Source organism: Saccostrea echinata, unplaced genomic scaffold (genome assembly GCF_033153115.1).
Source record: "Saccostrea echinata isolate AGI-Se365-2 ecotype Australia unplaced genomic scaffold, CSIRO_AGI_Sech_v1 ptg000030l, whole genome shotgun sequence".
Taxonomy (NCBI): Eukaryota; Metazoa; Mollusca; class Bivalvia; order Ostreida; family Ostreidae; genus Saccostrea; species Saccostrea echinata.
Window position 1 is genome coordinate 24048530 of NW_026889779.1, and position 16426 is coordinate 24064955.

Here is a 16426-nt window from a genome sequence, read left to right on the forward strand (position 1 = left end):
ACCTCGTGTTGTAGCGTAGCTGGTGAGAGATTGCATGACATATACAAAGAGATGTCAATATTGTATTTGCTGGTTATGATTGTATATCTCTGAGAGAAAATATGTTATTCTTTGACCAAGTTCATAATTTTATATATATATATATATATATATATATATATATATATATATATATATATATATATATATATATATATATATATATATATATATATATATATATATATATATATAAAAACTAAAAGATTTTAGAATATGAAAATGTAATAAGCATTAAATTGCAGCATGTAGACTGAAAGTACATATACAGATATGGTTCCGAGCCTTTTTTCCCTTTTCCCTCCCCCACCCTCCTTTTTTTCTTTAGTTTCATTATTCCATTTTATTGTTCATTTCCACTCTTTTTTTCAATTTTGTACTCTGTATCCTCCTTAAAAATTAGTTTAAAATACAAGACTTTGTAAAAGTTGAGATATACATGTATACCATTGTAACATTTCATGATTTGTACCTTGATCTTTAATGGAGAGAACTAACATAGGCCATTTTTGCCTGCTGTTCAATCAATGTGTTTGTAATCATTTTTAACGATATCAAAATGTAGGACTTATAATTGTGATAATTTTATGATATCATAATGTAGGGACTTATAATTTTTAACCACGCTCTGAATTTCGTCTTCCTTTTGTTGAAAACTAAGAAAGAAATATAGCCATTTACAAATTTAGCCAATCAAATCTCAGTGCACGTGCATGCACGCGTTCTTGATGTCAATGAAAAAAATTACGGCCACTAAAATATTAGACAATCAGAATTCAGCACACGTGCATGCATGTCCTTTCATTTACATTTGAAAGAATCATGACGTAGGAATATTAATACTTTTTTAAATTCTAAATTTTGTCCATTTTTAAAACTATGAAAGTTATAGCCGATTAAACTTTTAGCCCATCAAATTACAGCACGTGTGATTGCAAGTGTTTTGAACAATGTTTTCTGTATCATATTGTTAAACTTCCTAATATACACATGTACCTATATTTAAATTTCATAGTATTTTGTCTCCAAACAAGGAAATTATTGAGACTTCTGCGTCAGCCAATCAGAGCGCAGAACACAAGCATGCACTTGCTTTCATACTAATTCAACCATGTTTTCTTGTTTATACTACATGTACTCATGTATACTACGTTTCAGAGCACTTCATAAACATACGACAGTGAAAATTTTTCAGTTATATTAATTATTAATAACCACACATCGCACAGCACGCACGTGCATGCATGTTCACGCAAATATGACATTCTTTCTGCACAACTACATTAATGTACACAATATGCTTACTAACATTTTAAAAAGTTTCATCTCAGTTGGATGAGTAGTTTCCGAGAACATTCGCAGACAAAAGGTACCGGAGAAGAAATAAGCAATATGCTCCTAAACTTTTAGGGAACATTATATATTTAAATATTGCATGTAGTTGAGTGTAATTGTCATGTTGTAAATTTTGAATTTACCGGGTGATAAATTTTGTGTTTATTGCCACCCTGTAAATTCAAAATTTACGACATGACATAAAAGTGAACCCCCCCCCCCCAAAAAAAAAAAAATTAACTGAGGCGTAGCCAAGATTGATAATTGTTTTCGAGTGGCAAACTTTTTCAATGTTATCTTCGACTACGCGCAATTTTTATTAAATATATTAAAAATTTCACAAAATCAACAATTTCTAGTAGAACACTTAGATATGGTACATACGGGATCCATTAATTTGGAATTTTCGGGGGTCCGAGTTTTATGCCCTGTTCACAATTTGTTTTGTTTGTATTTTTTTTTTTAGATCGATCCTTCTTTGTTTTCATTCAACTTATTTAAATGGAAGTATAATATAACTAGAGCAGAGCTCGTTGCAAAGCAACGAATAGGTCTTCCGTTGGAGCTGCGAACAGGAAGAAGTGACCTTGAGTCAAGGTCATGCCACATTCTAAGGTTATAAGCAATCTTGTAAGGGGTATCAACTTGCAATGTCTCACCAGTAGAAAGACAGTTAAGGAATGTTGTTTTTCCGTTGATGACCTTGAACTCGTTCAAATGACCTTGCATCAAACCATGACACACTCTGTTTATAAGCAAACCCCATCTATGTGTTACCGACTCGACAAGTTAACACATGTTCTTTCAGACCATTCATCCAGTCAAAACATTCTTTCCTTAGTGACCCTAAATTTAATCAACATGGCCGTAGGAACCGGGGGAGGGGGGGGGCACGGGGGGTGGGGGCGTACCCCCCAATAATTTTGCCGATATATAGATTACTATAGTAGACATAGACATAGATACTATAGCTTGTGCCACCTCAATAAAAACGTTGATAACCTTCTTTTTTTTTTTTTTTTTTTGCTTGTCAAGGAATTTATGGTAGTTGGTGACCTTTTTTTTGCTTGTCAGGAAATTTATGGAAGTAGTGCCCCCTCAACTGTCAACTGAAAATGTATGGCTGTCCCCCCCCCCCCCCAAAAAAAAACCAAACAAACTGAATTTGCTTCCTCGTTTCATTAAAAAAAATCCTACGTGACAAGTTTGTGTGATCACACCAGTAACATTCAAACACCACTATTTCATTTTTACACATTTAAATCGACACAGTCAATCAACGATAATATGTTGACGGTGCGACCGTTGGGGGGAGTGCATTGTTCACTTAATTTTAAGATCCGCCTCTTCAAACAGCACGAGACATTTGGAACGTCTAGACTGTGACGTCTCATGACATATGTTAGCTGTATTTCCATAAACGAATTTTGAAAAGTGCAAACATTTTAACAAAGAACGTTTAATCTACTATCTGTATGCAATTCCATTAATTAAGGTGATTTTTTGGGGTGAATTTTTAGTTGTTGTTACCGCGCGAACGAAGTTAGCAGCGTCGCTATAAACAATCTAACTCCTCACTCGTTTAATTGTGACGTCACAATCGTGAAACACGACGTTTTGTTGCAGGGCAAACATGATGGACACGTGACTTTCTCGGCCAATCAAATTCTACTAGTGATTTTTCACTTGTAAGCTAGTTTTCACAGAGGTATAATAAACGTTTTTTAGACCATACATCGAAATAAATTATCATAATTTCTATAGTTGTAATTTATTAGGTTCAACTCACTGCTTTAAAGGATCATTGTAAATGTTTTATGCCCAATTTGGATACTGAACAACGTGTGATTTTTGAAACACTGATGCCCCCATATGGCATCTTATGGCAAAAGTTAAAAGTTTCTCAAATGCAAGTCAAACTCCATGGTCAAGATCAAAAGATAAAAAAAATGTTATTACCCAAATAAAGGTCTTGAACAAAGAATATACTGTGAAATATATACTAGTATGAAAGCCACAGCAGCAACAGTTTAAAAGTTATGGCCAAGGTTAATTTCTTTAAAAGGTCAAACTCCAAGGTCAAGGGATCATTATAATTGTTTGTACTTGAGGGAAGGTCTTAATTGTTACAAGGAATACACATGTGGTATTAAAAAAGCCTTAGCACCAACTGTTCAAAAGTTAAAACCAAGGTTAAAGTTTTTCAAAAGTAGGACATACTCAAAGGTCAAGGTAAAATGGTCAAAATTATAGGTATACAATGACAGGCCTTGTCACAAGAAAATTACCTATGTAATATAAAACCCCTAGTACTAGTCATTCAAAAGTTATTGTCAAGGCTAAAGTTGTTTAAAAGTTGGTCAAACTCCAAGGTCAAGGTCAAATGGTCAAACATATTTATACCCAAGGAGGAGACTTATCACAAGGGATACAGATGTGAAGTATAAAAGCCATAGCACCAACTGTTCAAAAGTTTTGGCCAAGGTTATAGTTTGGTAAAATTTTGCGAAAGAGGATCAAACTCCAAGTTCAAGGTCAAGAGGTCAAATATGTTGGTACCTGAAGGAAGTCCTTGTTACTAGGAATACACATAAGAAATATGAAAGCAGTAGTTCCAACCAATCAAATTTTATGGGCATAGTTAAAGTTTTTGTGGACAAAGAGGCTAACACAGTCTAACAGACAAATAGACAGGTCGACAGGACAAAAACTGCATGCCCCCGGATCTTCGATTACAGTAGCATAAAAAAATGTCGGCGTCTTTGGGTTTTCGCATTGGCCTTAAATCTGAAAATCCAAAGGATTACAAGGTGCATTACGATACGCTTTCACATCATGTTCTATAACCCAGAGCATATTGTCTGCAAAGATAAATATTTAATTCAGTATTTAATTAGCTATGCATAATTATCTATGTTGTTTTAAAAAGGAAATATAAAAAAAAATATTTGTTTTATATTTTTCGATGTAGAGATATACAGAAAATGTTTTCCAATTTTAAGTCCTATCGCAATACACATTTAAAAAAAAGTGTGTGTTGGGGGGGGGGGGTCATTACATTTTTGCTGGGATTCGCCTATGTATGACCGTAGAGAAACAAAGAGTGGGGAGGGGGCAAGCAGCAACTAAATCAAAATTTACATATTAAAACTACAGCAAAAGACTATTTTCAGAAGGTCTGCCCCCCCCCCCCCCCCCCCCGTACAATCCGCACAACGGACCTGTGAAAAAAAATACTGATCCTACATTCAGAGTCCCAGGGCACCAGGAAAGAGTGGCAAAAAGAGAATATTGGTTTATTTCAGTCTATAAGTCGAATCAAAATATCTTTTCCTCAAGAGTCTTCTTTCTTTGAGTCCATCCCAGTGATTGTGTGATTTATTTCATTTATTTTACGTTTTGTACTGGACTTGGAAAATGAGGACATCTTTAGGTTCCTGAGCTGGCCTTGAAGCCCGCAGAACAGATTTTCTGCTTTATGATAAATTCAAGTGATATGTAATTCGGTATTAATTTTGTGTTGATTTTTTAATGTTAATTTCATCAAGAAATATGAAAAATTAATGTTTTAACTGTACATAGTGAGGCATTTTTTGTGTGGAACGATTATTTTGGGGTTTTCACGATTTTTTCATATGGTACACATGATGAGTAAGTGCAATAAATATAATTTGTGGAAAAGATGTCCAAAAAGCCTCGGGGTTGAATATCGGGGGGGGGGGGGGGTCTGTCCACAAGTACCTGTTGTCAAGCCCGTAGAAAACAATTTCAGGTTTTTTTGGGGGGGGGGGGGCAAATAGAAATTTCCACAGGTAATTGTTCTCGATTTTTTCCTATGGTACACATGATGAATAAGTGTAATAAATATAATTTGTGGAAAAAAATGTCCAACAAACATTGGGGTTGAATTGGGGGGGGGGGGGGATCCTGTCCACAAGTACCTGTGGAAATTTCTTGATACATAACAGAATTTAAAAGCATGTATAAGACATCAATTGAAGGGGAGAGGGCACGGCCGTAATTAAAAGTTATATAGAGACTAGGAAGGAATGAACTGTCGTTAAATTTTAATTGGTTAAGAACTATTACCTAAACTCTTCACTTTCACATTTTCAATTACAGATTCTTGTTTTTAAAAAGCTATACATGTACATTTATATGTATCTATTAGATGCATAAATTATGTTATTAATCATTTTATCTTAAAGGAAAAGTAAAAATCTCAATCAAACTTGTTCCGCACATTATGCTCTCTGATTCATTATGTTGTTCAATTATAATGGCAAATTTGCTGAAACACAGAAACATTTTTCATGTCAGGGTAAAAAAAAGCTATGTATGGTGTAAATTGTAAAACCAGGGATTTGCATTTTAACGTAGAAACACAATTAGCAGTATTCGATACCTATATTAACAGTGTAATGAGTTATGGAGCTGAAGTATGGGGATTTCACAAGGGTCAAGATATAGAAAATGTTCACTTAACTTATTGGAAAAGAGTTTTAAAAGTCAGACAAAGCACCAGTAATGATGCAGTTTATTGTGAATTAGGTAGATTTCCACTTATACTAGAAAGGAAAAAGAAAATTTTGATATATTGGGTGAAATTAAAAAAACAGTGATAATTGTATTTTACAATCATGTTATCAAGATATGGTGGAAAATAATGATGAATGGATTGTAAACATTAAGAAGGAATTTCAAAGGCTTGGTTTAACTGACATGTATAATAGCAATTGTATTGATAATAATTCTCTGAACATCGTATTTCAAAGAATGTATGACGGTTATAAACAAGATATTATGGCAAGAATTTGTAATTCTCCTAAATATTTTTTATATCAACATTTAGTGGATAATGTTGTACTACAGATGTATTTAAGAAAACCATTACATTCAAAGTATAGAATACCTATTAGTCGTTTAAGACTATCAGCGCATGATTTAAGGATAGAGAGGGGAAGGTATTGTAACATAGAAAGAAAAGATAGAAAATGTGAAATATGTATATCAGATGAGATAGAGGACGAATTTCACTTTGTATTAAAATGTCCTCGATATGAAGAACTAAGAATTAAATATAATTATGAAGAGTTATTATTTTAAAAAACCATCAGTATTTAAATTAGTACAGTTACTGAATTCCACAAATACTAAAGAACTATGTAACCTAGGTAAATTTCTGTATTTTTCTTATCAATTAAGAAATGATGTTTTAAATAGTGTACAATAAAAAGTGATAATACATTAAATGCTATTGTTTATGTAAATGCCACATGTAATGTATATTGTATAGCATATACTACACTTATCCTGTGCAAAGCTTATGTATAAATATTTATGTACATATTTTGTATACCTATGAGATGTAATGTCTCTGGTTCAAATAAAACAACAATAAAACAACAAACAACATTACTCAACAGATGCTTCATATACATGTAAGATGGGAAGACTGCAGACTGCAGGTGTGATAAATTCACAGCATGCAGCTCCAGCCTTAATTCCAACTTTGTTCCAAAATTTTATTATACAACGCGAAAAATTAGAATAAGCCGAAAGAATATTTTGAATCACTTCGGAAATGCTGCCGTAGCACCAGACTGAGTTCACAATATCGAGTGATTTTGATTGACAGGTGTAGCGCCGTTGTGCATGGATTTCGTGTAACTATACATGTACTGCAGATTGTGGTTGAAAATAATAAACAAACAGATCTAAAGAAAAGATATTGTATACTGTAGAACCAGTTCATTCATGAAACGAATTTAGTCGTATTATGTGGGCCCATGTTAGATTTGACAGGTTAATTCAATGGACCACAGTCATTTAGGGTATTCCGAATCACCCCGCATATCGCGACTCTCGGTAATTTACCTTACCGCTGTACCTTGCACGACACGTGCACAGGTGTGACAACCAAACAGTCATTATTAGTAAGGTCTATACTTATTGCATACAACAAATAAAGAGGTAAACATAATGCGTTAACTAAAAGAATTAATTATTTTAATTCATTAACTTCCTATCCTTTTCGAAGAAAATGCCCGTGTAGAAACGTTGCATGGTATTTCTCATCGACGTCGTGGCGTTGTTGGTGGATGAAACATGGCATATAAGGTATCGATAGAACGGCAATTTTATAAGCTTGTGTGAGTATTATTTGTTTTTAATAACACCTCAAAAATATACTAGGTATGGCCGCATTTGTAGCCCCCTACAGTTTCGAACCACGTGTGTACATGCCCCTAGCCAAATAAATTGCACACGCTACATGTATACTTGTTATATGTCAGATTATTATTTTTTTTTATAACATTGTTTTTCTTAAATGCAAGGGGTATGAAAGTAATGATTTGACAAAGCAAGAGCTATAATAAGACTATCCCGGGTCCCGGTATACACGTGATCAGTGTTGATCAATGTTGATATGTACGAGTACACGTATGCAGTGATATACGTCATTCTTAATAATCATGAAATCTAAACATGAGTTGGTTTAATTCCTTTTCACAATTTTTTTTATCATCATTATATCATTATTTGGTAGCCTACTCGTAGAATTATGACAGTTCAGTGTTAATTATTTGCATTAAAAAAATCACATAGGTAAAAAAAAAATTACATAATTATCATGATCAGGCCCGTAGGAAGCAATTTCACTTTGAGGGGGCACAACCATACATTTTCAGTTGGGGGGCACTATCACCTACCAAAATTCCTTGACAAGCGAAAAAAAAAATGTCATCAGACGTTATTATTGAGGAGGCACAAACACATAGCTATATTTTCTATAGTATTCTATAAATCGGCAAAATTATTGGGGGCATGGCCCCCCCGTGCCCCCCCCCCCCCGGTTCCTACGGCCATGATGATTATATTTACAGGACAACAATTTACAATCAGGTAATTTCAGAAAGTAATATTCTGTTGGTATTTGCTTTTCTGCATGATCCGCCTCTGAGAACGCTGTTTTATAGTGTGTCTACAGAAGGGGGGGGGGGGAGCTTTAATAACTTAATAAAAAAAACAACAACATTCAACAAGAAAATAATTCTTTTTATTTTTTGATACTTTTGGTAAACAATACCAACTAATTCATTAATTATAATGTTGTTATCTGACTGTTTTTAGCCATTTACCTGGTGATTCGAAATACCCGGAAGTGACCTGCAATACACTAAAAAGGTGATGTAAATATAACCCCTGTCAAGGCCTGTATCGTAGATAGACTCGCCGTGTAATGTAGATTTGATTTTTCATTGAATTGGCTTTCCTTTAATACCAACCAACCATTTATAAACTTGTTAATAAAATCGTTTACAGTCAAAATGTAAAAAGTGATTCGGAATACTATAAATGTACCCGTTATAAAAACAACTCATTATCAACTCAGTGGACCGATAATTTACTTCAAAATAAGCTATAGATCAATAAAATTGATTTCAGATTAACCAATATTTTGTTGCAAAGATAATGTAAAACAGAGACCGGGGATTTTGTATTTCTCTGTATTTTAAACACTCGATATGCGTACATTTGGGGCGCTCTTGCATATACATGTACACTTGTACATTCGAATTCAAGATCGTGCTTATAAAAAGAGCATGTTCTGTACTTGCATGCATGTATGTATGTATGTATCCGTAAAACTTTCCGATTTTCCCGAGAATTCATCCTCACAATGTCAATTAAGGTTCCGAAATCACAATACCTTGACATTGTGAGGATGCCGAGAATTGAAAAAGTCACCTCCACTTACAATTATCATGCATGTGTACATGCAGTTTAAAACACGAGACAGAAAAATAAATTGTTGCAAACTTAATGGTTAAGTCGGCAATTAAAATGCGTAAAACTTGAAATGAATAAATGCACGGGCGGTAAGGATTGATAAAAATAAGCGTGAGATAGAGTAAAATAAAATAATATGTAAGATTCGAAATGATTTCAAACCCAATTTTCCATTAATCGCTATGAGTACACAATGTATTTTAACACCGATATGACCCCGGCTCTCTGCGGCCACGTGTGCACGAAGACTGGGTTACAAAGCGACAGAGCAGAATGTAAACTGTGCTGTAAGAAGGCGTGAATTATTGTATGTTTAAAAGTATTATTTGATGTATATAGTTTAATATTTAATGAAAAATTAAATGAAGAAACAATTAAGAGACTGATAGTAAAAATTATACTTTACACAAGTATTAATACTTAATACTTCTATCACTAATTGCAATTATTTGCCTTAGCACCTTTTCAATAACAATTGAATACAATTACACTGGACAGAGAAATAAATTGTTTGTTTGTTGTTGTTTTTTTTTTAAATCGTATTGTTGTGTCGACAGTGAACAGGCCGGTAAAAGCGATTAAAATTAGAAATGATTTTATGCACTAGTGTTTGGAACGCTTAAGATTAAATCAAAGATGAGATTAAGTTATCTTAAAGATTCAATATAAATTAAAAAAAAACATAATGTTTCATTAGTCGTTGTTTCTGCACGATGGATTAATGATCATTAATTATTCGATGCTTAAAGTTTAATATTACTTATATAGTTATATAGATACATTTAATTCCTTCCTTTATTAGAAGACGCTGTTCCCTTTAAAACTAAATTAAAAAAGAAAAGAAAGTTGTAAAAAATAATTTATGAGTTAACCATAGAACACGTTTAAAACCTTATTTAGAAGAAAATTAACATTAAATACAGTAGGGTATATTATTTATAGCGAGTTTGTTTAAGTTATACACACGAAGAGTTCTGATTTACTTGCCGAATGAAAACGCTTACCTGTTTAAACATTGTTCTAAGTGTTATAAATTTACTTTATTTTGTTCTTATAAGGTATCTACATGTAAATAAAATTTTAAAATGAATGCTTCGTAGCGAACACATGCCAGTTTATATTTTTCAAACAATCTTTGCCAATTACTACACTGCATGTACACGTTAGTTGTTTGTGCTGTGTAGAGCAACTATCAGAGTACACAATGTATTTCAACATCGAGGTGCCCGCGGCTTTCTGTAGCCACGTGTATGTAAACAAGGACTGGACTACAACACTTAAGACACAAAGCGGCAGAGATGGATGAAACTGTTTGCTATATTACAAAGACTTGAATTATAGTACATGTATATTTGAAGGAATTTTTATTTATGTTAATGTTTATTTAATTCTATAAATAATAAATGGACATTCACAAGAGTGATGGTAAAAATAATATGTGCGTAGCATGCGTAGTAATTACAATTATTTACCGAAGCCCCCATTCAATTACAATTGCAGATGAATTAAAATACAACAACACGGGATAGAGCAATACTTTTTTTAAATGTATTGTTGCGTGAACAGACAAAAACAGCGATTAAAATTCAAAATGATTTTTATGCACCAGTGTTTGGAATTAAGATTATAAAAGATCAGTAAAGTAATCTTACTGATTCGATATAATTAAAAACATAACTTTCCATTAATTATTAGCTCTTTGTACAAAATTGACATTATACGCGATCACAAATACTAGCTTTGTTTATGGCCACAGGTGGCTAGTACACTGGTGACCTCGATCAACAGCGTGGGATTCGCGCGTTAGGTTACATAACTAAACATCGAGCTGAACATGGAGACCGTAATATGCATACAGCTAATGATCGTGAATTATTCAATGCATACAGTTTAAAATCACTTACAAAGTTTGTTGTAATAATAAACGTAGAAAGATAGATTTAATATTCTCCGCTTTTGAACACTATTAATCTAATTTAAAAAAGAAGAAAAGAAAGACTAGTTGTAATAAATAATTTAATAGTGAACCATAAACCACGTTTTAAACCTTATTAAAAAGAAAATTAACATTAAATACCGCAGGGTATATTATTGATAGCAAGTCTGTTTAAGTTATACACATGAAGAGGTCTAATTTCCTTGCCGAATGAATAACGTTACCTGTTTACCTGGCCTGCTTTCTAATACGTATTACGCAATACCCATGGTATACTCGAACAAAACAACATTTTCATTAGATCAAAAAGGTGTAAAAGAACAATTTTGTTCCCAAGATCCAGATCGAAATATTTACCGTTTTTGAGTTATAAAGCAAAAACTTTTAAGGGCCCAAGATCCCTAATCATAGGGGCCAGCCCCTTTTAAATAGTATAATATGAAAGCCCTTGCAATTATGCACAACTTTTGTTCTACATGTTTTAACAAAATATTTCTAGTTTTCAAGATATAAAGGAAAATATGTCAAATTTTTTGCTGTTTTCAGCGTTCTAACTTTTGACCCCTCTCTAGCGCCATTTTTAATGCAAAAATCAAAAAACAAAAACCGATGTGCACAACTTCAATGCTTCCTCTTTTCAATTTCAAAGGGTTTTGTGCTCCAATTATAACCATTTCTGAGCCTTTGTCTGGAAATCGGAGGCATGCAAAATTCAATCAAAGGGGAATAACTCGTGAACAGAAGGTAATTTCCGAATTGTATTACGGTATTCTGAGAGTGTTTTGTAAAGTCTAAAAGCTCTGAAAATTTGAACAAAATCTGTTTAAAAATGAGGAAGATATGAAGCGTCAAAGTTGGCGTCTAGAAAAAAAAAAAGAATAATCTTAATCATCACAATCAGTAGAAGGTCTTCCGTTGGAAACGGAAGACCTTAATTACATACAAGGTCAACCCTAGGGGTATTTCGAACCCTTTTTTTAATGCAAAATCTTAGACTTGTTAAACTATGTTTTTTAAATGTAAGACAACTGTTTATCAATTTGTTTGTGAATTCAGTAGGTTTTCATATCTTTAAACTAAATTTTGTATTAAGTCTAATTTACAGTAACCTGTAAAATGCTTATTGATTGTTAAAGTAGTCTCTAAATTTGCAGATAACAGTACTTTGGAGATTCAATAATAATTAAAGAATTAATACGATGAAAACTAGTCGTTTTTTCTTGTGCATGCTGATATCTTTAATGTATAATAAAGGAGGAAAAAGCTAGGCTTGTTAAATGCTTTTTTAGATTTTTGCTTAGCCACAGGTAACATGACGACATAAAAGGGAGTCTGAGGAGCGGAAAATCTCTGAAATTCCCTGGTTTTTGAATAGCATTCTAGTCCCCTGTGATACCATTGATTCTTCTCTGCGAGTATACACTTTATATTAAATTCATCATTAACATACACCGTGTAAAAGAAAGGTATAATTATTCACTGCAAAACTTATTCAGATATGCTGTTCTCAAGGACCGTACACAAATAACAAATACGAATCTCAATAAATTTCTAAAGAAAAAAAAATTAAATTAAGAAATTTTTAAAAGAAGGAATATTTATAATTTATGGGTTTCAATTACAACCACCTGATTTAACAGGTCTTGTGTGAACTTGCTATTTTTTTTTATTATGCTCATTCCAACATTGGTATACCCTGTAATATTGGTATTGTATATATATGTATTCTGACGTGTCGTATGGCACAAAGAAAAAATAATAATAAAGAATAAAATTAATGTTTATCTTGTGTTCTGCATCTTGTGCGATATAATTTAACCAAATTAAAATAGACATGGCTTCAGAAATTTTAAAACATTTATTTTCAATCTGCATTCTTTACATGGCACTCTATTTTCACGAATTTCATTCGTACTAAGTTTCAAGGGAACACATACTCATTCATTTATACGGGCGAGTTCAGCCGTGTTTGGCACATCGTTCACGCGTGATCCCGATCACAATATATATATATATATATATATATATATATATATATATATATATATATATATATATATATATATATATATAAAACAATGGAACATACCATAAAATCTACATGGAGAATATCACAGTTCAAATCAAACTGACAATTTTTGCACTAAATAAGGAGACACAACAAAGAATTATACAAAACGCTACAAATAACGAAACTAAGAACATATAAATGAATACAACCATCAACAGTTTTTAACTGGACGAGAGTTTAACTCATCGTTTGTAGAATTTTACACAAAAAGCACACATAAGAAAAGGAAACAAAAAATAAACATAACAAAATAAGGCTTAATAAATGTTGGAATCTGGATTTCAATGCTAAGTCGTCTTGTTTTTGATCTGATAAAGTTCATGGGTTGTATCCCTTTGTGTGGAGGATTCATACATCGCGAGATGGCGCCCTGAATCGATCGTTTGGCGCCATTCCACTTCCCAGGACCGTTCAGTCGGTACTGGCTTGGAAGACATGGTCCAAAGAAACAGCGTATGGCTAAGTACGGATCCTCAAAGAACATTTGAAGAAAATTTGGTCTTACTCCGATTTGCTCTGCTATTTGATCCATGTAATCGATCCAAAATGTCTGAAAAAGTAAAGATTTTGAATATTAAGGTATCTCAACGTGGTGTCCTAACAGATTAAAAGCTTCTCAAACTTTAATTACTACAATAAATCTATTTACTATATGATATGACTTAATTCTTACCTGTAAGGTGTGTCTTTGTGAGGTCACGTATGTTTCATTCATCCAATCACGCTTCTTTTCGATGTCTGCGATCATTTCTGAGTATGAGGGAAGCTTACAATGTCCTGCAACATGCATATTCATCATTATTGCAAATTGCAAACCTTTTTGGAGATTTAATTAAATGTTAGATGCTAGCATCAAAACTGTATCTAACTTGCTTAACTAAATATTTCTGGATTTCGGCTTACCAGTAAGAAGCCTCGAGTACCATCTGCATTGAATTTCAGAAATCGGCATTATAGCACCGATAGCTTGGACTAATCCCACAATTCCTAGCGTCGGATGCTGAAGGTGTGGTGGAAACATATATTTGTATAGGCTGGTTTTGTTGTTCTCGATTTTGGTAATGGAGTCGTCTAGAAAAGGGATCTTGTAGTCGTAACCAGTGGCGAACACCACGGCATCAATCTGTTCTGTAGATCCGTCCACAAAACTGACGGCTGTTTCCGTAAATTCATGAACATCAGGGCGAACCTGAATAGCTCCAACCATGATTCGGAAAGGAAGTTCGTCGTTTATTGTTGGATGTGTCTGAAAGCATCTACAACGCAAAAAATCATAATCGATCGTATTTCAAAGTATATATTCATATATACATAAAATAATACACATGTACGAATTGGTGGTGTTTTAAACATGGCTTACCTTTGTGATGGTTTCACACCGTAAGCTTCGTGATCAAAGTTAAAGCTGCACATTTTTTCTACGCTCCACTGTAGCACAGATTTGGGGAGTGTGAACAAAAAACGGCTGTTAGCAATGGCATCAGCTGGGTAGCCCCAGAATCCTTTCCTACTCACGACCCACGCTCCACGCCTCGTGCTCAAGTACACCTGGGCGACAAACTTAATTATTATATATTTTACAAGTACCATTTGAAATCTGTATAGTAAAAAAAATGTATCTTTTACTTATTTAAAAAATCTTTCAAAAAATTCTTTATTTGTCTTGAAAAATGGTTTAGAAGTAAAGAGCTGTCGAATCATTCACTATCAAGACGTGATTGATAATTCAAACATTCTCGTCTTTCCTGATTATAAAACAAGACAATAAGTGATTCCTACCTGGGAGGCCGTGTGACTGAGGTCGACAGCGATATCTACACCTGAATTTCCAATTCCTACAACACGACAAATATCAGTATTAACATTACGATTATATATTGGACAAAATGTGTTTGAACATTTCATTTAAACAAGTGAATGTTTTAAGTTATTTTCTAAAGAATAAGCATATCTATATCATGGAATTTTCCAAACCTTCGAAAAATCATTATCACATATATAAAACATGTACATTATTGATAAAAAAGTTAGTTACCTGACAAAAGATGACTAATATTTTTTTTTTTTTTAAAAACTTACCAACGACCAAGACTCTCTTCCCGTGAAAATCTTGGTTGTCTCGATAACTATGTGAGTGCATGTGGGTTCCCTTAAAATTTTCCAAACCGCTAAATTTAGGCTGATGCGGGTATGTGTGATGACCAGTGCAAATCAATACCCCGTCAAAAGTGTCTGTGATGGGTTCGGCAGTTCCTAGGGTGAAAGTGACCCTCCACCGCCCAGTTTCCTCGTAGTCGTCCGCAGGTACAACTCTTTGGACTGATGTCTGGAATCTTATATAGTCTAATAAACCAAAGTTCTCAGCATACATTCGGAAGTACTTAAGGACGTACTTGTGAGGCATGAATTTGGGAAAATCATCCGGAGGTGGGAAGTCGCTAAAAGCCATCATTTCTTTGCTAGTGTTAATAACACAAGAGTTATATACGCTCCCCTTTCCGACTTTTGGAATCTCACTGTAGTTCCAGAGCCCTCCGATGTCAGTTTCTCTTTCGAAGCACACGGGTTCTATACCCTCATCAAGGCAACATTTAATAGCGGACAGTCCGCTGCAGCCAGCTCCGATAACTGCTACCCGTTTCATTTTATTTGAAATAATTTTTTTTTTTCAATCCATAAACACAAAAACCAGCTCGGTTTTAAGCCGACAAGTGCCAGTACAAACCGTGTGTTAAATGTTTATATACACATCGGCGAACAGCCGGGCGTGGACAAATCCGAGCTGACCATTCATCGCCAGACTGAACGCACCGCTAACCATCGGCTACTGTTTCAAGATGAGGATTAAAATTTCACTTCTCGGCTTTTCATTTAAAAAAATTGAGAAATATGTTTCACGGTGATGTATTAAAGACCTATTTATATGTTAGATTCGGTTATTTTTCTGAGATATGCATTATAAAATTTAGACTGAAATTTGAAATTGTGATTAGACTTGGCCACGAAGTATATTTAATTTTGACTGAATATTATTTATTGCTTTTAAAAAATAAATAAAACCAGGTTTAAATGCATTCTCAGCAATAGTCAATCAAGCCTGAAGAATTCCCCTTAGGTAACATATTACTTAACCTAGGTTGTATATAATAAGTATAATGACAATTTAGGACGCATTCTATTTAAAGGTGACATATTGAATCTATCCCCTGGCAGCACTTTTATTTGACATCAAAAGGTGAGTTATGTAACTA

At 33.6% G+C, this 16426-nt stretch overlaps 1 protein-coding gene across 1 annotated transcript; it reads right to left on the reverse strand.

Moving 5' to 3' along the window:
• Positions 1–13239: 13239 nt before the first annotated feature.
• On the reverse strand, positions 13240–15819 carry LOC133196589 (flavin-containing monooxygenase 5-like). Its single transcript, XM_061332455.1, has 6 exons — positions 15255–15819; positions 14955–15010; positions 14536–14723; positions 14079–14431; positions 13849–13952; positions 13240–13725 (listed from the first exon to the last, which is right to left on the reverse strand). The coding sequence occupies exons 1-6, from the start codon at positions 15817–15819 to the stop codon at positions 13375–13377; spliced, it is 1617 nt and encodes a 538-aa protein (XP_061188439.1). The 3' UTR covers positions 13240–13374.
• Positions 15820–16426: the final 607 nt, after the last annotated feature.